This window comes from Rhea pennata, chromosome 3 (genome assembly GCF_028389875.1).
Source record: "Rhea pennata isolate bPtePen1 chromosome 3, bPtePen1.pri, whole genome shotgun sequence".
Classification (NCBI taxonomy): Eukaryota; Metazoa; Chordata; class Aves; order Rheiformes; family Rheidae; genus Rhea; species Rhea pennata.
The window spans coordinates 89,498,917-89,526,118 of NC_084665.1; the positions used below are offsets into that span (position 1 = coordinate 89,498,917).

Here is a 27,202-nt window from a genome sequence, read left to right on the forward strand (position 1 = left end):
TCCAACTAGAAAACAAATAAAAGAATAGAAGAACAAAACCTCGGGTCACATTACCTGCTGATGACAATGAAGTCTTGAAGTACTTTTGTGGTGAAACTTTCCATATCTTTGAAGATAACCACAACCGGAGGAGACTGCAAGGATCTAGAAGAAGGGTTTTTTTTGCTTGGAGTTTCAGAATCCGTTTTCTTTAGAGACATTGGTTATACGTTATAAAATGGAAGACAGAAAAATAAAAAGATTGAAACTCATGTCTCTAACATTATAACACTGCAAAGCTACACAACATTTTGCTATGATTGTATTTGTAATTAACGTTAAGAGTCGTATTTTTTGTTTTCTCTATCTGGTATAGCAGGAAGTACAGAGAATAAATAGATCTAAACAAACAAAGACTTAATTCCAACAAGGACAAGGATAGCTCTGTGGGAGAGAACTGTTGAAATTCTGTTGGGACCAAGGGGATAGATTTGTAGTTGAGTACACAGAACTTTCTGGTTTATCCAGTATAAATAGTGTGTGTACTAAATTATTTTTTCTGCAGCATACAGCCCCAACAAAGTCATAAAAATCAGTTCTAGCTTTTATTTGACATTGTTATAAAACAGTGTTCATCATTAGCTTGATTACATTAAAAAAAAATAGAAAAAAAAAACATTTAGAAATCATCTTTTCACTTCCTGTCAACATAGTATGGGCTACAGATGACATACTGGCACATTAACACAAAAATGGTGCTTTTCCCTTGTTCTTAAAGTTTGTTTTGATAAACAAAACATCTCAGCACTCTTAGGAGAGGAGCATCTGGCACAATGTTGACACTGCACTTTAAGCTCCTGGCTCAAATGGAAACATAATAAAATACTACATTTTGTCTATTTCTGTCTGTTTTTCAGAATTCTGACAGAAGAGCAGACATGTATACCTCATCAGAAACTAACTACAAATTTGTTACAGAAGCTTTTATATTCAAATCACCTCCGCTGTTTCTTAGTATTAAACAAATAGGCTACCTCTGGCTTTTCTTCCATTAGTGCATATAAACTTGAGTTATTCTATTTATTTTCTAGAAGATGAACCTAAAAGTCAGTTTTGTAAACTAGCAATACAAAAATCATACCTTTGTTATATTCTCATACCAGCTGATAAGAGAAGCCATCGAACAACGTATCCTGTTCTGGGAAACCTGAACACAGTCCTCCTCATCTGATGAATCCACATTTACATAGCAGTTCATCAGCTGCCCCATCAACTTCTGCATCAGATTTTTTATGCCTTCACAACACATTGGCAGACACACAGCAAAGAGACATTAGTTTAGTTACTTAGAATCATAAATCTTCTCCAAACCCATTCTGCAGAAAATTCCCCCAAATTACTACTACTTATTTTTTCACTTTTATTCTCTTTCTCTCTCAAGACGACTCATCTCATATGCTCCAGGGACCTTGAAAGTATTCACAGTATGCATGCTGTAAAGACAATAAAAAGTTATCCTATCAATTTACCAAGACAGCACGAATTGAGGGTAAGATGTGGGACATTTACCTTTCCTAGGCTCCAGTAACATGCTATTAGAGTGACCTAAAAATGAGAAGGCCAATCAAGAGGTCTGGGAACGCTACCATGAGTGATTTTCATATTTTATTTAAATAATAAAAAGAAACTAGGCGGTAGGGGAGAAGGAAATGTTATTCTACCTATTCCTTCCCTGAAATAAAGTGACTGTAAGCATTTAAAAAGTGGAACACATACAAATATTGTCTGAGCAAACTAGAGGCAAGCCGATCTGCAACATCAACATGCAATACATTACATAGTGTGATCTTGACATTTATACTAAAACTAACTAGTATTTAAATCTTCATTATTTTAAAACAGAACTGGACATCTCTTAAAATACAACAGGCATAACTACTACATAAATATGGGATTGAGCAAATCTTCAGAAGGCTTTCAAGATACCTCCATCCCACTATTCTTAGATTTAGTGACAAAAACTAGAACTTCTAGTTAATTGACAGTATATTCAGATGAAGAAGCAAAGCTATTGCAGCATTTACCTGGGCAATCTTTGGCTTGCAGCACAGCTACGTAAGGAGTAATATTATTTTGAAGGACTTCTGAGAGGCTTTTAAATGTTAAGTCATGATCTGTAACATTTACACCTAGAAGAAAAAGAAATGAAGTGTGTTTTTCCTGCAACTTGTGACTACAGTCACTGAATGATAAACTGAACAGCAGAGAAAACAGAATATACCACAAATATTCAAGGAAGGAGTTAAAAATCATCTGTGAGGAAAGATTTTTTTAAGAAACTAAAAGTTTAGACATACATATTAGTACTAGCTGATTTAAAGGAACAGAGAAGCTCTATCAAGATCACTCTTTTAGTAGTTTTCTTTTTGTAGGAAAGACTTCTCAGGGGTACAAATCTACAGGGAACAGTATTGCTTTTCTAACTTCCCTGCCACTCATTCCCTCAGAAGTTACCTACAGTCATCTAAGCCTTCCAGCTGAAAGTCATCTGCTCTAAAAGCAATGTAGTACAGACACCTGAGACCTAGATCCTCACAGGGCTTATGCAAGGAGGAAAATTACTGTGAGTTAGTACTAACTACAGTCTGAATTTATCATGAGTTATTCAGCATTTATTCCCTTCATTAATATCTTCAGCCTACAAAGAAAAGGACAAGCCCATTCAGAGGGTAACATATAGCTTCTTCTGCAAATCTATTAAGAGTAAGAACCTCTCTCTCCACTAACTACAGAAGGAGACTAACCTCCTAGATTTTCTTAGTGGTCAACTGATAAATCCACAGCACAGGTCTGATCTCAGGTTCCCTAGAATGACAGTGAAATTGCAACTAGGTTGCCTTGAACCAGGTTTAGGATTACAGTGCCAACCATTTAAAGGACGGACAGATGGAAGGACAGACAGATGGAAAACAACTTCAGAATAAGATCTTCAGCTATCTTTCTCACACGCTGCTTTTTCTTGTCCAAGATAAGATGCTGCTTTCCTACATCTAGGATGAATTGCAAGAATCAACTTATTAACATATACCAGAAATACAGAAGCTGTATAATCCCATAGTTAGTCATAGAAACCACCAAGAAAGTTAGTGACAAAAATGACAATAGAACGAAAGCACCTCCAGTGCATTACAAAAAAAGAAAAACACAAGTCACTACCCGCTGCCTAAGACAGCCCTTTAGGAAAAGTGTTCCTTTATAGCACCATTATGCATATAGACAAAAGAGAAGTAAATCAAATCCTGCTTCCTACTCCAAGTCCAATCTCTTCTGTTAGTGTTTCTGAAGCTCATGTTGCCGCAAGTCAGCAATAATTTCCTTTTATGCCTGTGCCAACTTTAAGCAACTCTAAGAAAGCTGATGAACACAACACAAAACATCTTTAAAAAAATTACCTAAAACAAGAGCTGCAGTAGGGATTTCTCTGGACTTCATCCGACAAGTCCATTCTGTTGTCTCTTCTCGGAACTCAGAATGAGACTGTCTTAGAAAACTTACTAGGTTATCAAATAACTGCTTATTCAATTCTTCTTGTATTTGCTGTAAACAGAGAGTTTGTATTAATATAAATAATATAAATATAAATATAAATATATATAATATATATTTATAATATTAATATATATATATTAATATATAATAATATAAATATAAAAGCGGAAACACAGGAATATCTTTCTTTTCCCAGACCTTCCCTTCATGACTTTTAATTTTTAAAAGTTGCAGGTAAAATTTTAAACACCACAGTGGTTACCTGTGAACTATAAATATGTTAATTTATTCGCTATGTGGCAAGAACAGACATTTCCTACTATCTTGGAACTTCTGGACAAATACCTTGACAATAACTCAGAGAGTAAGTGCATCACTTCTCTGCTGCATTGTCACACAACAGGCTTCAAAGGACAAAAAAAATCCACACTGATAAAGCATAAGCGACCATAGCACGAATAGAACAATACAGTACTTCCCGAAGAGCGTTCAAACTCCTTTTACTATCTCTTGGCTTACAAAACACCCACAAACAGTCAGGTCTTGTAATTCAAAATGGGAAAAATGAACAGATAAGCAAATATAACGGAAAGCATTAGGTATACATTATGGGGGGAGGAACCCTAAGCTACACAACTGCCTCATTTGCAGCACTATCCTTTGCCCTTCAGGATGATCTCCATATAAGATAGCAGGGGGAGGAAGGAGCAGAGAGGGGAAAGAAATACTATTCCTAAAGACAGAAAATTCTGCCTGTGTAGATCTATTTCTTTTATTATGTAAGTGCATTTGAAAGTTCTGTCTCCAACTCAAAATACCACTTTTACTAGAATAGACCAGGAAATCGCACACTAAAGTTCAGAATACCAATCCATGCTCTAGAACATAGATGTCAGAAACAAGATTAACTCCTACCCTGACAAAATCATTGTCAAGATTTCTTAGTAACAAAAATATACATAGGCAGCTGTGAACTTGATTCTAAATGAGGTTGCAAAGGTTGTCCCTAACAGTACGGATGAAGCAGCTATCAAAGCAGTTAAGATCACATCTCCAGGTCTGCTCTCCTCAATAACTGATACAACTATAAACAAAATAATCTTACTTTTTTCATCCTCTACTGATTCAAAATATTCTTCTGGTCTTTTTGACGTTCATTGTCCATCTGTGAATTCGCAACTGATACTTCTTCTCGAGTTGCCATAGAGTTTTACATAACATTTTAAGAAGCATTTGTGCTGCTAGTTTTATATAATAGTCTCATAATAGCTTCTGTATTGCCACACATCCCATAACAATCCTTAGGTATCTTTACCTTGAGTTTTAAAACATTATTGTACAAAAAATTTTCACTGAGCCAATCTAAAAAGACTCTGAATCCTTACTTTGCATGGTTACAGTCTATTTCTTCCAACATGCATTTGTGAATATGGAATTCAGTCTACCATAATGCTACACATTTAGCTTTAAATTCCTCAGTCTTTTCTTGTCAAAGCACTTTTGTGTTTTTTTTTTTTTTGCAAATTTTAGTCTTAGTAATAAAGCTCTATACAGTCATTTGATAATGTTAGCTAAAAACGGTCCTAAGATTTTTACAGTGCATAGTAAGAAAACTTCATGACAGAAACCCATAGTAATGACTCCAGTGCTAAGAGATTAGAAAGATTAGTTGTACAAGAAGAAGCCCTGATTTATTTAAGAAAGGCATGAAGTTGCTTCATGTTTTCAGAGTCAAGTTCAGAGTCCAGACTTTCACACACAGCTTTGCCTAAAATAATAATAATAATAATAAAACAGTCATCAGATGTGGAAGTTATTCACCCAAACATCTACCTAATTTGACAACATTAAATTATTAAAAAGCCTTTTATTTCTAATCTTGTCTTGTTTCATTTGAGGAAAAACCTTTAGTTACTATAAAGGTCAGTCACTCAATTTAAGTGGCTACCATTGTGGCATACTCACTAAAGATTTCAAAGAGCCTGACCAGTAAGAGATGAGAAGTAACCTCATCTTCTGCACAATTGCACAATCTGTGTTTACATTAACTGTTCTTAACATATAAAGATTCCATAAAGGATTCACATGCAAGGCCATTGGAATGAATGCAAGCATTCAAAGCATACTTTTTGCAGTCTGTTTGCCCTTCTTTGACTCTCTGCCAGAAACAATACTAAACTGTTCTGCATCTCAAGGAGATCACCTGATTTACTTGCATGATCATGCTTACTCTGGAAGTGCTTTATCGACTGAAGTTCAACCCCAGCTAAGATACTGACATCTATCTAGGTTTCATCATGATTATCTGTTGTATGATCTGCAAATCAGCAGCTGCACGTTACAGCTAAAATTACCATATTACAGCCTTGCATTTGGGCTTCGTCCTTCTACCTGGATCCTTCTAGTGATTCTTAAACTCCTCACCTTACAGGACGGGAATGTTTCTGAACGCCCTCAAGGAGATGTATGATAATAAGAACATTAACAAAGCTGCTGCTGCTGAAAGGACAGCAGTGTGGGGATCACAACTGGGATACCCCACAACACTGAAATAAAAAAAGGTCAAAAAAAAGTCAAAAACAAAAGCAGAATTCCTGCAGTACTTCTTCCCCTGCTGATGTTGTAAACAGCCAGCAAGGTTGTCATCACTAGATGCAACACAGTTTGTGACAGACAAAGTCTGTCTGTTGCAGAGCACTTTAGCCTTACTCAGTACTTGAAAGTCAAAATCTCTTCACTATTCAAGACACCAAGTTGACAGCACATGTCCAAGAAAACTGAACACCAGCACAACCACACAGCCTACCAACAAAATCTTGTAGTGCTACTTGTGGTGGTACAAGTTCCAACAAAAAAATTCAGCAAACGTCTTGCTGGCTCCACTAGCACACTACTGGAACCTCTAGAATAACAATCCCAATCAGCAAGCCATACATGATATTCATCATTCATGATTCATATGTGATATTCTACCGTGGATCAGGTTCACTACATCGAGGTTTGAAGGCACATAAGGAAAAACCCTGGTTGTCTGAAACCCCAAGCAATCTCATCTGACCTCACAGATGACCCTGCTTCAAACAGGAGTCTGAACTGCAGATCTCCTGAGGTCCCTTTCAGCCTGAGTTATCATATGATTCTAACAAAACCGGTTAACATCTCCACCCTGTCAACACTGGGATAAGAGGCTGGTAACTCAAAACTCAACAGAAAAATGTCATAGGTACCCTGGAAGCTTGATGAAGAAAATTCCACATAAAGCAGCAAGAATAATTGCATGTAATTTGCCCTCAGATAAACTAAACCAGCACGACAAAGTCCATGTCGATTAGTTAATGCAGGATGAACCGTTTGTCCATTAGGAGAACATGTTTGGCATGGAGGAGAACAGAAGAACATGTTTGGCAAACTCTTAGCAGCCTTAAAGAAAACAAGAGTAGAAGAATTAAAGACAAGAAAGACAATTTTTCAGGTGGCAACGGCCCTGTGCTTCTAAGCTGGTAAAGAGGCTCTCAAAATGATAGGCAATGCCTGCTGCTCCATGACAAGTCCTTAGAGAACTCTAGAAAAAAAGCACACTGTCAGTCTGAAAATCATGAAGCCACTGTTGGCTGTCTAGAAGTACTGTTTCAAAGGCCTTCACACAACATTGTGCCCAAGATAGATCTTCCAAAAGTTGCTACATCCTCTTCCTTGTAGTCCCACCGTGTGGCTGCCAAAGCAGTATCTGGAGCAGCTCCCAACATTATTGCTAAAACTGGTGGCTAACTAGCAAGCTGAAGGAGTTGGCTGGAAGATATCAAACAACTCCACAAACTTCTGTGTATTCTCCTTCATCAGCACTATGATGTTGTGCACTGTTTTGCACATCCTGGCCAGAAATGTTTTGAAAGGGAGCTGATTAGTTAAAGTGAGCTGGACTGTGAAATGGTAGGAACAGAATTAGAGGAATTTTTGAGTTTAGGCCCAGATTGTAAACTGCATCCAGCTGGCTTCCACTGTATATCCCAAAACAAACTTTGGGAAAAAAAAGTCTCATAATGCTTAGTGCCCAAGAGCAGGCACAGGAATACAGAATACTTGCCCAGAATCCTTGACTTTGAATAGAGGAGGAAATCCTTTCTGCACAGAAGCAATTATTCATACTGTAACACAAGCCAGCTGGCTATATGGACCCAACAACAGCATGCCATCTAACGCACAGCAATGAGTAGGCCACAGTTCAGTATGAAATAAACTCCCATTCCGACCAGACAAGCCCATTGACACTGTCCATATTAAGTCAATAAACTAAGCTTGCAGATGTGTTATTCAGTATTTGATGTCCATGAAGTTGTAGTCACACAAAACCATTATGAATCTCGGGCTGCTATAAACTCTGCAACACTGAGGTCAAAAGTAGCATAAAATCCTTGCAGGGCTTGCAGGAATACAGCTGAATCAGAGATAGAAACAGCAATATGCCAGGAATTAATAAAAATGACAATCAGTAAAAACAGAAGCTCGTAAAAAGCTGCTTGAAGCGCCAAAAGCATATAGCTCTGATTAACAGCAACGTATAACTGATTTTTTTTTTTTTTAATTTATATCCTGGACAGCAATTCCAGTCTTAGTTAATATCTCTGGCCCTCTTGTTGCTTTAATGAATTGTTCTTTTAAGCAGTGAAAGAAAGATCTTCAGAAACAAAAAAACAAGCAAGCAGTGTTACAAATGCAAACTGCTGTTTTAGTATTACCAGGAAGACTCACCTCCGTTTCAGATTTGATCTGTTTCCATAACGACTGACAAGTAGCAAATCGTAGTGCACTATCCTCTGGATCATTGTTTCCTTCTCTGAAATAGTCAGCTGGAAAGACAAAAAGCAAAGGTGAGCACAAATAAGATTATGAAGACAAAACATTTTTTTTTTGAGAATAAATTGAAGCATCTGGCTGAAAGAGGAACATTATCTTAAAATAAATCCAGGGAGATTATTTCTCTTAACCAATTAATTGCAGGTATTTGGCAAAATAAGTGAGGAAATAAGCAGAATCTGTTACCCAAGTGTGCAGGTAAAAGGTAAGAGTTGGCTTCCCCTCAAGTCTCTAAAAGCTCAATCGGGGCAAACATTCATTATTAAAACAAATTAAAAAACAGAAAAACTTTCCCTTGCAAAAACACTATTACAGTCAAATATGAAGCCAAAAGGGCCTAGCAGGATAGATACATGAAAAATCCATTTTTTTTCCCAAGAAAGATGCAACTAATATCAATTTCTTGAAAATAATAAGAAGATGCAAAGTGTCTGAGCTTCACCTAAAAAGCCATCGAGCCTTTAAAATCAGATTGTTTTTGGTAACAGTGCCTTCTAAATGTATTCAGTTTCTCAGATGCTGCTCTGCCTCAGAGACATGATGAGTACAGAACCTCTCCATCTGCTTCCAACTAAGAAGCCAAGGCCAGGCTGGAAGGGAAACAGAAGACTGAATAGAAAATAAATGATAATAAATAAATAATAAAAAAGTGCGAGATTTTGCTCACTGTCTCTTTTTTTCCCCCCTCTCACACATTCCAGCAGTCTGCATTTCCTCTCTGGAAAAAAAAAATGCATACAGATTGGAATCACCTTTCTACAGTCCCAGCATACATTTAGCAGGTCCAGAATAGCTTTTAAGTTTTAGCTAACACTACCTGGAAGGACAGAAGGACTGAAGATTAAGTAAGCAACCTGCTGACTGTTGCTAAAGGTAGCAATAAACTTAACCATTAGGTTTTTCTACTTCTAAAGACAGGCAAACAAAACGTTTTATAAAAAGGTTCATTTACTAGCTATTCAGTGCAGTATCAGCTGCAGTCTGATCTCCAGGAAAGAACCAGTTGATGAGCATATAATGTTTGAAGTAGTAAGTGATGAAAAAGGGCCCTCCCTCTCTCTCCATCTCTTTGTCTCCTCCAAAAGAAATATTTCATTTTTATCCTAAGAATATCACTTAAACACACAACACTTTGATTACACAGGCCTTAGGCTTTTAGTGAAGCCACACCATTTATGTATTACAAGGAATAGTATTATTTCTACGCTATCAAAATTCAGACAACATGCATAAAAAGCACAAAAGGCCTTTGCAGGGTGCAAAAGTGTTATCAAACACGACAAACTTCACACCTGCCAGGTTTGGGCTTCCAAACTAGATACATGCACATTTAAAGAAATACCTGTTTAGAATAATATTCTAAACACCTGCTTGTTATCAACTTAGTTCACCTCTGCCTGTCTTTTAGGAGTAGTTCAGTCAAATCCATTCTATGGAAGAGTGTTTGCTTATTGGAAAAATATATTTAACAGGATTTATCCAAGCATTATTAATTTTACAATAACAAAACCATAAAATTCAGTAAAGGGTAAGATTCCAACATGGCTTAAGTGCACAGGTCTAGGTTGTTAGTTTATTTACCTTGCAACGATCTGTGGTGACAGGTTGTCTTGTATTTCCCTACCTCTCATTCCTTGAGCTACAAATGTCCCAACTCTCGCAGAAAAAAAACAACTTTGGATTAACTTTAAAGCAGGTGTTGTAGTAAGTCCCTCTGGTAAAAAATAAGCCCGTGGCAATTTCAAAAAAATCTCATTTAATTACTTCCCCCTCTTCTCCTTTTTAAAGGAAAAGACACAGCTTTTGACAGCTCAGGTGCTGCCAGAAAAAATTTAACCTGGGAATAGAAACAGTAAGTCTCCTGAGCAATTCTCAAACACTAACTATTTAAGCAGCATTATTTGTAGCTCCAGCAAGGCTCAGTCCTGTTCAGTCTTTCTCAGATGGGCAAAAAGACTCATATACACAGCATATATACTTTCTTTCCTCCAATCCATGTAATAAGGACTAGTAGATAGAAGTCATTGGATCTTCACAGATGGCTTCTTTATTCTTTTCCTGTGGAGACTTAGGCAAGCCGTCCAAAACACAGTCTGAATGGATTATCATTTCTGACCATCGCAGCTTGGAAAGGACTTACTCAGCCTTTTCAGATAGCTTACTGACTAAGAATCTGTTTACAGTGGCACTGAAAAAAAAAAGAGTTCCATCTTTTTTTTTATGGGGGGGGGGAGTTAATGATAGCAACAGTCTCTTGATTGCTGAAGTTGAAAAAAAATATTCACACTACCCCACAATTTGCTGAAGTACTTCTGAAGAAATGACAGCTTGCAGCAATACTGACATCAAGGAGCAACAGAAATCCGCACACAGGTGTCACAAAATTCAATCTGAACTGAAGCTTGCAGGATTAACCCTTCTAAAGTACAGCAATGTACACCAAAATGCACTAACCTGTTTTTGGAGATACCCTTCTCTTCTTGGGACTTGGTTTAAACACAAAGCAGCCCTAGAGAATAACAAGAAAAATACAAACTTCAAGGTGAGCATCAATCTGACCAGGACTCCTGAGGCCAGAGGAGTAACTTTATTCTCCTTCAACCTCGGTGTTCCATTAAACCAACTTGCCAGTGTCTTAAGGACATCAGTTCCAGACAGACTAACTTTCCACACTGTCCATTTACTTTTCTACTTCAAGCTGGGAAACTAGTGGAAGCAGCGTCCCAGCATACTTGAGAGGGGCTTTTCCACTTTTCCATTATGTCTTTTAATTCATTTACCAACTGAATGACACCAGAGAAGAATCTTTAAACTTTTCATATACCTTTACTAGCTTTGAAATTTACAGAAAAAGGATCTCCCAAGGCCACTGCAAAAAAGTCTGCAGTAGAGCTTCAGTTATAAAAAGGGAGATGGAGGAAATAAGAGGCTGAGATGCATAGAAAAGAAGATCCAGAATAATACAATGTTAAGTCACTTACAAAAGTAAATGACACTGCCCTGCCACCAAGAGCAACACGCGCATCCCAATTTAGCCACCAAGAGTAACACATGCATCCCAACTCAAGCAAGTTTTTAAGGAAGATGGTTAGAAGCAAGATGACTGTTTGGAAAAGCATGCAGGCAAATGAAGACCCTGCCTCCCAGGCAGTCTGCCAAACCGAAGCCATGCCTCATTTAGATCTCTGCTTCACCAGGGAAAAGGAAAACAAACACAAGTATTCAGCTTTGAATTTTGGAAGATTTTTTTCATTTTTCCTCTAGAAGTTTTGAAATTTCTTCCCCCCAACAAAACTAATCTTTTTTGAAGAGTCATAGTTTCCTGTAGATCAAAAATTATATGCTTTCCTCAACTCTCCCTGTGAGGTGCTCCTGCTGGAGGAGGAGAAGCATACAAATGTTCATGGGATTGACTTAGTCTGCTTACGCACCTTGTTTCCCAACAGAGATGCTTAGATAAACAAAAATTACCAAACTCAGTCTAAGATAGCTCAATTGCTGTTGTAAGAATGATCTAGTGGAAATAAAACCCAGAAATGTGTTCAGTTTTGATCACTGTCTGTTGAGCGACTTTGGACAAGTTCTTTCCCTTTTGATATAAATGAGGAAACTGAAGCAAAACATCAATAACAATATAACAACTCCTCTGGAAAGAGAGCTTTATGGAGTGCAAAGCTTTTCTAAATATTACTAATTTTTGACTTCTAAAATATGAAGCAGTTAAAAACAATATAAAATCAATGCATTGAATGCATTAAACAGTTATGAGGATTTTGACATCAAAACTATGTTTCTGTACATCCTTGGAAACTTCCTGTTTTACCACATATACTAACAACCATCTAAAAATTATAGGAGAGAAATTGTGGTTATTCTACATATTCTTAACGTTCTGGAACAATTTCACTACAAAACGCTCATCTAGAACCTCATTTATACTGCAGTACAGACATTGTACCAGAATAGTAATTCATGACAGCATAATTGGAATAAGCCAAAATTACTGTATAATTCACATATATATAAGAAGAAACACTATATGCTTAAATCAAATGAAATATAAATATCCTTTGTTTAATGCTTTGGAAGCATCAGATTTCCATGCATCACTCAACATAGTAGAGCCCATACTATAAAATGGGAAAGAAGTGCCATATGTTAGACACTGGACAAAAGCAAGGGACTTTCCATTACACAACTACTTAAAAATAACAGGCATTTTTGAAATGGAAATCTGCTTGTTTTGGATTAAGTTTTAACTTTGTTTAGAAGTACTTCCTTTTACCCCTCACCATAACAATACGCACAGTAACTTCTACACTATCCAGAAGCACATCGCAAATCCATGAAAAACAATATAAAGAAAAAGGAGTCTATGAAAAAAAATGTATTCCAGTCTGCTGCAAAGCACAGCTGTTGCTCACTGTACAATCAGGCGGGACAGGAAACAAGGAGTTTAGCATTTCAATATGACATATTAACCCTCCCTCTACATTAACACACTCTGATGAGCATAATTCCCATACAGCCAATCCTAACTACATGCCAATATAAACTTCCAACTCAGAGGGAAAAAAAATTCAAGGCAAAATTAGAAATTTAAGATTACATGTAAATGTTAACAAATACTGTCTTATTTATATTTCACCATTAAAATTAGTTTCGGGGAGAAGATACAGCAAATGTTGCAGAAGTAACACCAAGCGATGTTATTTCAGCTAGACGTGGCAAAACGTGCAGCCTTAACTCTACTGCTCAGTGCAGTTGTATGTAAATTTTACTTCAGTTGCAAGCGCTTTGTATGTTAACAGAAAAACGGAGGAGCAAGGCAGAAGTGGCAGAGGGGAAACACACGTTTTTGAGAAACCAAAATGCCTTGGGTAAAGCAGGACAGGGTGGGCGTGAGGGCAGAGGCACAGATGTGACGAAGACAGTGCAGGACTGGACGCTGCAAGGGAAGGGAAGACAAAGGAATGCCAAATAGTTTCTTTTTTTAATAGCAATGCTGAAAATATATTACAGCAAAGGTCACCACAGGAAGCACTTGAGTGAAGGAGAAAAGAAGATAGCAAATAACAAAACGGAGGCTGCCTGTGCAGCTCTGCAGGTCAGCTGCCTCCAGCATCCGCACAGCTGCACTCCTGTCCCTCCCACGGGAGCCCGGCTGCGCTCAGCGCACACGGCTCCGACGGGGGTGCGCGGGCTGCTCGCAGCCGTCTCTTATTTGCGAAAGCCGGAGAGGCGTCAGCGCTTTCGGCAGGGACCCGCACGGGGAGCGAGGCCGGCCGCGCCCCGCAGGGCAGCGCTGGGTCGCTCCGCCCGCCGCCGCCGCCGAGGCCCCGAGCCGCCCGCCGCGGCCCCGCGCGCCAGGAGCGGCGGTTGGAAGGAGGGAGGGCGGCGCCCCGCTCCCCCGCTCACCTTGGAGACGGAGCACGTGCTCATGTCGCCCCTCTCGCGCTCCCGGCTCCGGGCGGTAACGGCCGAACCGCCCGCGCTGGATGCAACCAGAGAGGGGGCCGGGGCGGGGGGAGGCAAAGGGGGGGGGGGGGGAGAGACACGCGGCGCATGCGCACTTCCAAGAGGACGCCCCTGTTTACCCGCGAAACGCTAGAAACCTGCTGCTTTCCTTTCGCTGTTCTCCCTCCTTCCCCCGTCCAATGGTACGGCCGGCTCTCCGTATGCCTGTCCCCTCTCTGCCATTCAAAGCACAGGGGAGCAATGGCCTCTCCCTTCCCTCTCCCCCTGTCCTGAGAATGGTACGATCCGACCCGCCCCTGGGCTAGCGGAAATGGAGTGGGGGGGGGAGGGACAACTACTATGACCTTCCGCCTGCCTGCGCAGCGATGGCAGCCTGCTCCTTTCGGAGGAGCATTGCTTCCCAGGTACGCCGCTCCCTCCCGCAAGAGCCGCCCTTCTGGGGACAAAAGGGCCGCCGAAACCGGGACGCCACCTCTGACCCCGACCCCCTTCCTGGGAGTCTCACAGTTGGTCCCGACCGGTTGCCTCGAGGCGTGGCGCATGCGCCCCGGCCCCGCCCCCTGGTAGCACCTGGGGGGAGGGGGGGCACTCGAGCGTCTCCCGTGGCAACGCCCCGTCCCCCGCGCGGGCGCGGTGGCGGTTGGTGTCTCCGAGGGGCGGTTGATGCGGGGCTGCCGCCTGCCTCACCCTCCCCGCTGCGCCCCTTCGTGTTTAACGTAGCGCCCGTTTTTAGGGCTCCCCTCACGAACCAGGCCTGCAGCAGCGCCTCAAGCTTTACTCCATTCCCCTCCCCGTAGACCTAAGCTCCTGAAACATTGAATAAGAGACTGTATTTTGGCCATAATGCAGGCATTGGTAGTTCATATCGAAGTGATGCCCTTATATGCTACAGTCTGTCATTTACTACGTACCTGATAAGCTAAGTGAGATGGAGAGCCTGCGTAGGTAGAAAAAGGCATTTAAGGGAATAATCGAGTTCCTCAAAGGAAAAAAAAGAAACTATGTATGGTGCTTGGTCTAATCTTCTCTAGGACACCTTTACTATTTGATGGGTTTGTGTCCCATACTTTAAAGCAGTGGGCTTGAAATAGTTAATAAGTATTCCTGTTTTTTCTTTATCTGGGTGGAAATTCACTTCAAACTATAACTATGTAAAACTACATATGTGACTATATACCACTTTGTTCTTTGTTTCAAATTTAGCTTTCAAAAATTTTGGATCTACCACCAGAAAATTTAATAAAGTCTATATCTGCAGTTCCCGTCTCCAAAAAACGGTAATGTTTTCATTTTATGTTACAATATTATGCTATATTTTTTATTGTGCTTATTATTGCAGAAGCTTAACAGGTCTTTAAGGGAAAATAAATTCAGAAAAGCAAATCTCAGCTAATATACCAATCCAATTATAAGAAGATACTTAAATCTAATTAAATCACTGTTTTTTCTCAAGCAAATTCAAAACAAATTTAACTGCTCTAAAAAACTAAAAATTGTATGCGAATGTTACAGCCTTTAGGGTCTGAATGTGAAACTGCTTAGAACCCATGCAAAGTTAAGGATTTTTTTCAGTGTCGTGCTTGACAGCTGTAATCTTAGAAAGTAAATTTCACTTATTTATGAGGAGTGAACTTTCAAGCAGCTGTGACTAGTTTATGCTTGCTAACTAGACATGGCATACACGGAGTCAGCTTGGCTCTACCAAATCTCCCCATCATTTTAACAGGTTTTCTTTCTTTCTTTCTTTTTTTTAAATCTGTTTACCTTTTTCAGGCAAGTTGCTGATTTTCAGTTTTCTGTTGATTCTATAACAGAAGACCGTTCTAGTGATCACTCAGCACAAGCTCTTCAGCTTCGAGCACAGATGTTAGCGGAGAAGGTACACTAATATATTAATCTCATATATTTGCAATAATGAATTTACAGACTAGAGATGTAACCCCTGTCATAAAGCCAAGCATCTGTTAGAGTAGCTAGTATAATTGTACATAGAATCTTCACAGAGAATTAAGAAGTAGGTTTACATAAGATTATTAGATAATTTCCTGAGAAAGTATTGTTTTAATATAGTTTAGGGTAAATAGCTAATACTTGTAAAGTTAGAAGGCACTGTCTAATGACTGTAGTGTGGTCTGTAAAGGTTCTCAGACCTCAAAGGGGGGAAAAGTAAGTATGCAGTGGCCTGAAAAAACAAAGACAAGATTCAATATTTGAATGAAAATGGAGTTTAGCTTGTGAGTCAAACAGGACTGAGTTCAGAATCCCCAAGTGCTTGAAACTGAGGTTTCTTAGAATAGTAACTTTTTCAGGCATATGTAGACAGCTTCGTGTTCTCAGCATAGTGTTAGTTTGGGAAATGGCTGTAGCTGAGGCATTAAGAGTAACTACAGCATGAAAAAGATGCAAAACAAATGGGAAGTGGCCTACAAATGTGACACAAAGCTTGAAGGAACGCAAGTTGAATATGAGGAAAGGGATAAGAATTCTGAGTAGTGTGGCATGTATAAACTTGAAAAGAAGTGTTTGAAAAAAAAGTTGTTACCATTTTTTCCACCACTCTGGCCATGCTAAAATGAGATAGATGACATGCTAGAAGAGAATGATGACAAAGCTAACAAGGCAAACAGTCAGACTGATAATTTCCCATATTTGATAGCCTTTGTTGCCAGTTTCAAGCTCTACACAGTTCTCACAGTATAGAACTGCTCTAGCTAAGGCCAGGGCTGCTTCTGTATCTTCCTAATGGCAAAAGTCTTTGCGCTTGATTTTGCAGTAGTACAGAGCTACCCAGTGCTCCTGTTTTCAGAAATGCAATGCCCAAGCTGTATGCTTAATTTTTAAGGCAGCATCTGAAAAATTACTCGGCTTAGAGGGAAATCTGATTGTACAAAAGACTACTGAATAGAGGGCATATTCTCAAAATATGACCGTTTTTTTTTATCTATTGGCCGTTATTCCTCAGACTAGAAGGTGAGGAGTAAATCGCTATGGTTGAGGGATCATTTGAACTGGAAAAAATCATTTCCAATCTAAAACTGTCTTAGTGATGCCAATGAAAAGGAGTATAAATGAGAAAGTTGTGCCAAAGCTAGTCACAAAGAATGAATCGATTAAATAATGAAAGTACAAGCAAAATTCTTCATCTGCATCGGAAAAAGTAAGTTTGAGGCAAAAGTCCGTGGACTTGCTGTATAATCAAGAGTTAAAAAGGACAAATAAAGATGGTTAGAATATTACTGAGAAGCTATACTATTTCTCCATTTCATTCTTTACTGCTGAGATGAGAAGATCCATGCCTTGGACTCATTCTTGTAACAGATGAATATTCTGACTGAAGTGAAAGAAGAGCTGATTGTGCAGAGTATCAAGGCTGTGTTTGCCTCCAGGTATACCTGTACAACCAAAAGTTCTGGAACAACTTAAGTATGTTCTGTAATCATAGGATAATTCAGGTTGGAAGGGACCTCAGTAAGTCATCCATTCCAACCTCTTGCTCCAAGCAGGTTGTTGCAGCTTTTGGATGAGGTTGCTCAGGACTTTTCCTGTGTAAGTCCTCCAAGGATAGAGAATGACAGCATCTGTGGGCAATCTATTCCAGAATTTTTCCCTGTGTCAAATCTTATTTTAAAAGCAGCTGCTGTTCCTAGTGATTAGAAAGCTACAAATACTATGTCTGTCACTTTCATTGACTGTGGGTCATTAAGGAAACTGTGGCCACTGAGGCTCACATCTTTAGGTAGAACAACAGTTACAACAGAAAGGAAGAACAGGTTATATAAGCCCCGCATTTGAGTGGGTTAAAAAAAGGAAAAAATATCGTTAATCCTTTAGAGTGTTTTTTGTTGGAGAGTGGATAAAGGAGAAGCACTTGATATAATTTATTTGAACTGATTGTGTCATCCACAAAGAAAGTTAAGTAATGTAGAAATCAGCTTAATATTCTATATTGAAAATAATGGAGAGATAGCAAAAAGTAAGTAGCGGTAAGTTTTTATTGTGATAAGCAGTTGATGGAGTGCCTCAAGATTTAATGGTATGTTCTCAGTCACTTAGGAAATGAGGAAATAGACTGACAGAATTGGTAAGGTTGGAAGGGACCTCTGGAGATTATCTAGTCCAACCCCCCTGCTCAGCAGGATCACTTAGAGCATGTTAGACAGGGTTGCATCCAGGCGGGCCTTGAAGATCTCCAGAGAAGGAGACTCTACAAGCTCTCTGGGCAACCTGCTCCAGTGCTTCGTCACTCTCACAGCAAAGAAATTCCCCCTCACGTTCAGGCGGAACTTTCTGTGCTTCAATTTCTGCCCATTGCCTCTTGTCCTGTCACATGGGACAACTGAAAAGAGTTTGTCCCCATCCCCTTGACACCCTCCCTTCAGGTACTTGTACACATTGATGAGATCCCCCCTCAGTCTTCTCTTCTCTAGGCTGAACAGGCCCAGCTCTCACAGCCATTCCTCACAGGGCAGGTGCTCCAGTCCTTCTGATCAAATAGGTTGCAGTATTTGAAAATACAGAGATATAGATTAGGCAGAAGCAATTGAAATTTTTCTTGTAGACTGAAAAGGCCCAAGTAATATGGTAACATGATGCTGAATGGAACATAATGTGCTATGGTATGCCAAGAACTGTCTGTCAGAAAGGTTGTAATTGTCTTGTTTCCACGTGCTTTTGATTTTCTTCAAAAAGACGATTCTTGCCTGGCTGATTCTTGTCTCATCTTTGAACTGTTAGTTCTTTGCTGAGAGAACTTTGATTTTTATGCCTTTGTACAGCATAGTGACGTTTTAGTCCAATCCTTAGATATGAGGAGATCTAGTTACTACAGAACCACAGGATGTTTGGAGAAGAAGCTGGTAAAGCTCTAGAGAGGCCAGATGAACACTCTTATTAAAGAGAGATGAAAAACACTGCGATTCAAATGACAGTGTATTTGGAAAGTGTTTAGCAGAATAAACAATATGGACAAAGTCCATCAAAAATTTTCATTTTTTTCTGTTCCTATAAGTTTAAAAGGACCTTTAATAAAATTAACAGGTATGGGAAATTCAGAATCAATACAAGAAATACATTTTCATATAGCCTGTGATTAAACGATCGGATTTGTTTCTATTGGAGCTTCTGAAGGCTGAGAATCTTGAAGGCTGACCATGATTTCATCACGTGTTTGAATTAGTATCTAAGCATGAGACCTAACATGGAGTCAGAATTTCTTTTTCATGCTTATGTTCTTCTGTAAGAACATATGACTTGCCTCTGTTGCCTCTGTCAAAGATAATAACCAAGTGATAAAGTGATTTGTGTTGTCTTTTAAATTTGTGCAAGGAGGAGGTTGACATTAGAGCCTTGGTGCCCAAATATTACTCCTGGGTTCAGAATTTTCAAAATATGTGCCTTATGGAATTTTTAAATGCAATTCTTAACATATTGGCCTTAAACATCTTTGTTTTATACCGTTGGGTGCTGCGGAACATTACTTGTCATAAAAGTCAAGAGTTTTAAGAAACAGCAGCCTGAAACTTCTGTCTCAGGTTTTCTTTAAGAGTTTGATCTTGATTGTTGTGTGTGTGTGTGTGTGTGTGTGTGTGTGTGTGTGTGTGTGTGTGTGTGTGCTGTCACATACAGTGTAAGCTGTCAAATATATCTCTGCTTCTGTGCATACAAAGAGATCAGCTACTGCTTCCAGTCAAAGAAATAAATGCAGATTGGATGTATGTAGGGACTGAAGCAAAAAGAATGTACAACATTTAGGGCTGAGCTACATTCAGAATTATGAAGCATGGATAGGAAGTAATAAAATCTTCCCTTTCTGTACAGGATGGATTAAATGATCCATTTGTGATCTAATCTATTATTCCAATCTATTAAATTATTTAACACTTACGTGTGGATTGAATTAATAAAGATTCTTTTTTCAATTTATCTGTTTTCATAAATGAGTTTTGCTTTTGTTTTAGCTAAAACGTGATGCTGTCGTGAGTGAAATCAGCACTGGCCCAGGAACAGTAAACTTCACAATAAACAGGGAATTATTAGCAAAGGTAAGTACTGTTAATATTTCAGATGCACTAAGGTAAAAATAAGGTCTTCTGTGCAAACCTGAAAAATACTTATGGTTGTCTTAGAAAGGAATTTCCTGTGTAAAACTGTTTGTCTTTCATGAGTTCTCTCAGGGATTCCTGTTATGGCTTTTTATGTAGCCCCAGAATTCAGGATGAGGGTCACAGTGGTTTATTCTTTAAAAATATGTGAGGAAACAATGTATCTACCTTTAGTTGATAATTATAACTCTTTTATTCTTTTCTCACACTTCTCCCTTTAAAAGGTAGACTTGACAGGTCCTTTGAGTTTCTAAAGTATAAATTCAAATTTTAATCTTTCCTATAAAGACCCTTGTTTAAGATGGTGGAGGATAGAAAGATACCTGAAAATACTGACTGCAGTTTTACCATTGTATACTTTGCTACAAAACAGAGGAAGCTGTACTCCTTGAAGCCCAATATCTAACCAAAATTGAAAGCTTCGTTTGTTAAAGCAGTAACATAGTGAAAGGAAGATACCACTCAGTCTATTAGAGTACTGTCTCAATTGCACTCTGGATTATTTGCAAGAGCTTTGGGAAGATAAATGGATGGCTGGTACTGATAGACTAGAGTTCTGTTAAACTTAGCCTGGATGAAAGTCTTGCTAAGCTGGTTCAGCTAATTTGTGGAGCAAACTACATCAGGGTGTTGTTCAAAGCATTACTACATAGGCTAGGCAATGCTTGTGGCAAACGACATTGTGGTCTTGGAAAAATGACTGCATGTGAATTGGGGTAGGAAGTCACAGCAGGAGCCTGCTGGCTCTGAGAAGCTGAGGTTTGTTTTTAGCATAATGCAAGTGCCAATTTAAAACCTAGCCGCTGAACCTGTGCAAGTGCAGGGAGGACACAGCTGACCCCCCAGTAGCTGCAAGTACCATGCACTTCACGTTGGGTGGAGTGCTGCTAGGAGAGGTTTAAGCCAAGAGCAATATTTCCTCATTTTCTTTCTATAATCTGAAAGTGTTTTAGTTGTTAAATCATCTTCCTGCCTTCAAAACAAACAGTTTTAAACATAAAGAGCTGGCAGACAACTTGTGAAAGATGGGGTTTTTAGCAAACTGATGTCAAGCAGCCAAGAACTGAAGAGATGCAGACAACAGGCCAGATCTACCCTTACAAAGTCCTTCCCAGAGCAGGCAGCCCTTCGCATTTCCTGCCCAGGCACAGGACCCGTGCGTTAACCTCTCCACCCCTGCCGCAGCCCTCCCACAACCTATCCTGGGATCTCATTAGCAACTTGCTAATTTGCTTGCAGTCACTGGGAAAAATTTAACGACAACAGAACCGACATCCCACTCCCCACTGCCGCATGTAACCTTTAACTCCCTCTGTGCAAAGAGGCCGCGCTGGGGCGAGAAGGGACCCTGGAGAAACCCTCTTTCTTAAGGACTTTTCCTGACTGATAAAAGCTCTTCCTTCCTATGAATTGTTAAGGCTTAAGCATTCCTATCAATTGCTTCATTTATTATCTAAAAAAAAATTCCTTTAATTTTGCGTTGGCTCTTTATAATCCACCTTGATAAGAGCGTAGCAGCTGACTGCTCACTGGAGTAGTTTCAAGATTAAATTTTATTCATGGGCAGGGTTTCACAAGACTCCCTCCCTTTAGGGGCTCCAGTCAGCATTAGGATTCAAGCAGAACTATGTAGGCTCAGAAAAAAAGTGCTGGAAACAATGTGGAATTAGAACATAAAATTTTGCGTTATGTCACCAGTGAAGAGGAGGAGATAAGATTTAGCTGTGACTCTCACTGGTAAGGAGAACAGGTCTATGATAAATGTCATGATTTATGCGTTTGTGGCTTACCTTATTAAGTGCCATAATACAAATAGAATTAAAGGTTCCTCTACAGGAGCAGTTTGTTCTTCTATTTCTCCAATAACTATTGCAAAAGAATTTTAAGGCTATTTTGGAAAAAAAAAAATCATTCCACTGAATGAAAGAATTCCACTTTAGTTCGTATGGTTAAAGGCCTCTATATTCCTCAGTGAGTTTGTCCAATACTTACAGCTTCATATAGTTTTGTAGTGCATTGGCATCTGTGTGACAAACAGGAGTATACAAGGTATGTACAGGAAATTATTTACTCTATAAATGCATTATTGATAATATAGTCAGCACAGAATTCTTCTTTCCACAAACAGCATTCAACATTTTGTGGAATATTTTGGTGCATTTTAGCCAGTCTCCACGCTTTCAAAGTAGACATACTTTTGTATAGACTATCTGTAGTGGGTTTACGGACTTGCAGGTGTAGTAAAGGGAGGAAGGGGTGTTTGAACACGTGAGGATTGAATAGTGGGCCTTCTTTAGTGCTTAAGAGTAAAAAGTAAGACAGCTTTTGGTATGTAGAAAGACCTAGCTGTTTTAGTAGCATGTGCATGTGTTCTTAGTAGTATGTGCGTGGGTATTTTTCCTTTTTGTATTGTGAATTTAAGTTGAAGTGACTTGATGGTCCAGGAGACCTGAATTCTTGTGAAAGTCTCCAGTTGTTCTTTTTCCCATTGTATACGCAAGCTGTCTTACAAAAGGAAGGGGAAAAAACATTAGGCAGATGAATGAACTAATCAAGCAATACTAAACATGGGCAGTGATGTAACTGGAAAAAAAGGTAGAAACAGTCAACTGTCTTGTGTTCTAGGATGAGCAATGAGAGAGACAGAGAGACAAATCTGGTAGCCAGCTCTTCATGTTCTCTTTCCTGTAGAGATGCACATACACACAAGCAAGTCTTAATGACCCGAGACCCCACAGCCCCTCTGGCAGTTGGCTGGAACTCCCCTGGTTCCCCCAGTAGCCAACTGCCCCTGTGGTCTACCCAGTAGAGACACACACATGCATACTTGGCTCCCAGGCCATTTAACCTACTCACCAGCTAGTCCAGATTCCTAGTTACTAATGATCATGCACTGACACACATACCCTCACTGGCTCCAATTGCTGATACCACAGATGAGCAGGCTGTCTGGTCTGTGGACCCACTCCAGTTGCTAGCGCTTAGACCTACACACATGCACACTGTTCTCACCCAGGAGAACAGCTAGAAATGGAATTTAGTAAGAAGGCAGGACAGACTGCACTGGGCATGCAGACGAGTGTTGTACTGACCAACTTCGTTAAGAGGGAGCCAGCTCTCTTTATCACCTATCCCTCTATTTTCCCACATTTGTTCCTTCTCAAACCATCTTGATCCCTCCCTTTTCCTGCCTTTGGTCCCATGCTTAAACATTCCATAATAAGTCTTGTATGATCCCCAAATGCTTTTTCCTTGCATCCCATAATGTGTCTCGTACTTCTAGGCGATAACCCCCCTCAGTCTAAAAGGTGCTCTGGAGAGCTGCTCCCATTGACTCATGTTGCTGGCTTTCACACTTGGACAGTGGGGCTTATGGCTCTTCTAGAACAGCCCTAGTTGGGACTGGATTAGGGGCTCATTGCTCTGACAGGGTTACTGGAGTTCTCCCACCTGCAGTTGTTCCTCTATGCTGCTTTGTGTGCATGAGAATGAGGAGTTTTATCACATAACCTAACAAAAGCAATTTATATTTATACTATTTAAATTAGAAATGGCTAAGCCTCTTTCATCTCTGTTTTGTCTTCACTTAAACCATTGGTTAATGTTTAAATATCCCTTTAGTATAAAAAAAATAGTAAAATAATGACCAACTCCTAAAGTACCTTCAGTGAGCTGTTACTTCAGTCTACTTGCAGTAAAATGAGGGCGAGGATACCACAGTGATTATTTTGTCTTTTAGAGTGGCTTTATTGATAATTATGAAGACTAGAACTCTCATATTTCTGAGATTTCCTGGAGACAGAGAGAGAGAAGAGCGCTCATGTGCTATTTAGGTGGTCTGTATAAACCTGGTAATGCTCATGCAGTCAGAGCACATTGGATTTCTTGCAGGCCCTCTCTCACAAGGAGTATGGGGGAAGTCTCATGTGTCCCAAATGGATTGTGCCTGTGATCTGGCCATGCCATGTGCTGTGGTATCCCCTACATTCTAAATGTTCACACTTTGACTAAAGCCTTGGTGCTAAGATAGGACTCTTAAGAATTTCAGGCAAGTAGCCAAACTCTGCAAAGTGTTCCTTGATAAGATTTCTTCTTGGGAGAAGGACACTTTTCAGGAAGCTCAGATATATGTTATGTAGCTTTTCTGTTATTAATTAAAAAAAGCCTGCTGAGAAAACTTTCTGCATGGTGAGGTAAATTCTCTAGTCAGGCCTATTTTAGGCTGTCCTACTTTTTCATCCAAATCAATAGTCTAGTTCTACAGGATACCTTTTATTTTAAAATCTGCTATCTGAATAAGGAGAGGTGAGTGTCCTGGTTAGAGTAAGATGAGACTCCTCTTTGCATAAAGACTCCTTCACTTTATATGAGGTCACAACCCTACCTGTGTTCTGGGAGTGACTCTCACTTCCTGCACACTAATTAACTCCAGATTACTCTTTTGGCCCCTCAAGTTACCTAACTGAACGATTTTGAAGAACATGAGACTTTTCCCATCCTTTCAAGTTCTCAACAAAATCAGCCTAGTCTTTGCTTAGAATTTATTTTTTAATGGATCAGATACAGCTTTCAAAATTAAATGGTATTTCCATCTGCATATTAGATCTTGTTCCTTGGCTAACTAGCAATCTAATTGCTTATGTGAGTAAAGGCTGTAGTATTGACTCTTGGGTAGTTGGTTAACAGTTTTTCTGATTCCACTTTCTGTTGTTGAAGCATATTTCTTCACATTTTCTTTGTTGCCCTTTAGACTGTGTTGCAACAGGTGTTGAAAGATGGCTCAGAATATGAAATAAAAAGTGAACTCTTCTCTACAGTGCCTAGACAAAAGGCAGTGATTGAGTTCAGGTAAGAATAGGTGATGAATCCTTTGAGAAGGTTGCCTTATCTACTGACTGATACTCATTACTGTAATGTATGATGCCTGTGAAATTAACCATATTATATTCAGCTGTATTTAATATTCTGATATATTTGCCTTTTGGTATTTAAAAAGTTCTGCCACTCACTAAGAATATTCTCATTTGGTGAATAATAGCTTTCACTTTGTATGTAGGCATCTTTTATTTTTATTATTTTATTTGATCAAGAAACATCATCTGAATTTTCAGCCACTAGCCTACTACTTTTTCCACCTGGGCTTTGATTTGTTTTCCAACTCTACTGCTTAGGTTTCTTTAATACCTACCTTTCTGACTTGCTAAAGCAGCCAGGCATTTATCTTGCTGAATCTTCTGGATTGTTGGCCCAGTGATGTTTTTGGCCAGTGCAATTTTGTTTGCTTTCACCTGCTTGTGGAAAGAAAAGCATCTGACTCAGACTTCTTTATGTATAAATATTTTTGTCCACTTACACTCCCTCTGCAGGCTTCCTGGTCCTAGAAAGGAAGCTCTTGGCTTTAATTTGGGAGCTGAATGTTTGTAGCTGAACCTCCATTTTATTGTCAGGGACAAACAATTGTGGAGGGAGTGGGTTTTTTTTGTTGTTGTTTTTTTCCTTCCTTTAGTCAATAGAGAAGAACCTATAATCTGTAGATCTAACTTGATTATTTTGCAAAATTTTTCAGGTAAATGCTTAAGACTAATAATATACCAGTAGGAGTAAGTTTAAACTGAACTGAAATACAAACAATAAAGTAAAACATATGTTCACATTAAGTATTAGACTTTGGCATGAAGATACACTATTGTCAAGCTTTGAAGAGAACACATTTGGCTGAAGAAAACTTAACTGTAGTGACTGATTCTTGTATACAAAAGTCTTATGTTCTGGTATCAGATTTATCTCTAGTGAAGGTATGAGGATAATAATCTGTTGTGCCAAAACATGTAGAAAGTGAGAAGATAGTTTAAGTCTTTTGTTACTTGCATAGTTTTTTTTTGGTTTTGTTTGTCTGTCTGTCTTCTTCCAAGTAGCACTGGCTTTTAACTCATACAGGAGGAAGAGTTGTTTGGATAGGAAACTTTGCTCTTTGGAACAGAAGCTAATCAGGGAGTTCTAAAAGAATATTCAAAACTGTTATTTTATTTCAGTTCTTTTGCTATACATGTAATTCAAAATCCTTTACAGAATCTTTGAATCTGGCAATCTTTGTACACTAAATGAATATTATTTGTGGAAATTTGTTACAGCTCCCCTAATATTGCCAAAAAGTTTCACATAGGACACTTGCGTTCCACAATAATAGGTAAGTAAGCATTTAACTGTGACCTAAAAGGGCTTTTTTGGTCTTCATGTTTAACTTGACAGGGGATCACTGCTGACCTTTCCTTCTCCTAGTGGAAGGGCCGTGTCAGGCTGAACTTGCCGACTAAGAACTTTTTACTCATTAAGCAGTGAAGAAAAGTCTGATTTGTTGCTGGCGGATTTACTGAGTCACACAGAATATAGTTTTGTGATTGTGAACATTAAATTAAGCAGTTTAAAATTGTTCAACAAAGACACCCATGACAGTTTTCACTGAGAGTCCTTTGAATTCTAAATTTCTAATTTGCAATGGACGGCAGAGCAGTCAGGTTGTTGTGTTTTAGCAGTTACCTTATGAAAAGTTTGCTTTTGTATTTTAAGTACTTTGTGCCAGTATTACAAGCACAGGGACTGTCATCTCTAATGGAATAATTAATTAGTTTATTGTTCAGTACTCTAATGGCATATGGAAATCATTAGTTCTCCCTTCTCCCTGGACTTCCCATTTCACATTATAAAAAAGTAGTAGGTTATTGGCAGAAGATGCTAAAAGCATCTATGGAGTTAATACCATGAATGGAATTGCAAGCTAAATTGTGATATTACAATAATAGAAGAAGTGAAAGTTTTCTGCACTTTTCTACATCTGTATGACAATTAAATAGTACCCTTGAATCATAGGAAACAGGAGAAGGAAGGTGGTATTTCTTTGTACTTCTGTAGTACAGCTAAGCTGAGGAGAACAATGGAGGAGTTCTCTTGTAATAAAAGTTCAAACCAAGAAATGCCCATGGGTTATAATAGTAAGTTTGGACCATATCAAGCATTAAGTGCAGAGTTCAGTACTACTCCAGCATTATAGAGAGATCCAGGACGTAATGTTCTCTGTGTAGCTTCACAGTTAACAGTAGTTTGTGAATTTGAGTTCTTACTCAACCTCCTCGTATGAGGTTGCCTGATTATAAAAAAGGAATTGTGTATACTACCTCACATCTTGTGAGGATAGAGGGGACTATAAAAAGTGTTTTCCATGTTCATGTACTTTGCAGTATGTG

General features: G+C 39.1%; 2 protein-coding genes across 6 annotated transcripts in view; one reads left to right on the plus strand and one right to left on the minus strand.

Moving 5' to 3' along the window:
* ORC3 (origin recognition complex subunit 3) overlaps positions 1–13,998 on the minus strand; it is a 38,505-nt gene extending 24,507 nt beyond the window's left edge. For 2 of the 3 annotated variants that reach the window (XM_062572778.1, XM_062572776.1), the window contains exons 1-7: positions 13,801–13,908; positions 10,837–10,891; positions 8,278–8,375; positions 3,432–3,576; positions 2,064–2,168; positions 1,121–1,275; positions 55–188 (exon numbers count right to left, since the gene is read on the minus strand). In XM_062572778.1, the coding sequence (XP_062428762.1) occupies positions 55–188; positions 1,121–1,275; positions 2,064–2,168; positions 3,432–3,576; positions 8,278–8,375; positions 10,837–10,891; positions 13,801–13,824 (716 nt within the window). In that variant the 5' untranslated portion in view covers positions 13,825–13,908. Of the gene's footprint in view, positions 1–54; positions 189–1,120; positions 1,276–2,063; positions 2,169–3,431; positions 3,577–8,277; positions 8,376–10,836; positions 10,892–13,800; positions 13,909–13,979 lie in introns of those variants that run through there. The other variant, XM_062572779.1, reaches the window with a different exon arrangement.
* Positions 13,999–14,199: 201 nt separating this feature from the next.
* Positions 14,200–27,202, plus strand: part of RARS2 (arginyl-tRNA synthetase 2, mitochondrial) — a 39,986-nt gene continuing 26,983 nt past the window's right edge. For 2 of the 3 annotated variants that reach the window (XM_062571030.1, XM_062571031.1), the window contains exons 1-6: positions 14,200–14,264; positions 15,064–15,137; positions 15,634–15,739; positions 19,818–19,901; positions 24,712–24,809; positions 26,093–26,148. In XM_062571030.1, the coding sequence (XP_062427014.1) occupies positions 14,226–14,264; positions 15,064–15,137; positions 15,634–15,739; positions 19,818–19,901; positions 24,712–24,809; positions 26,093–26,148 (457 nt within the window). In that variant the 5' untranslated portion in view covers positions 14,200–14,225. Of the gene's footprint in view, positions 14,265–14,783; positions 15,138–15,633; positions 15,740–19,817; positions 19,902–24,711; positions 24,810–26,092; positions 26,149–27,202 lie in introns of those variants that run through there. The other variant, XM_062571032.1, reaches the window with a different exon arrangement.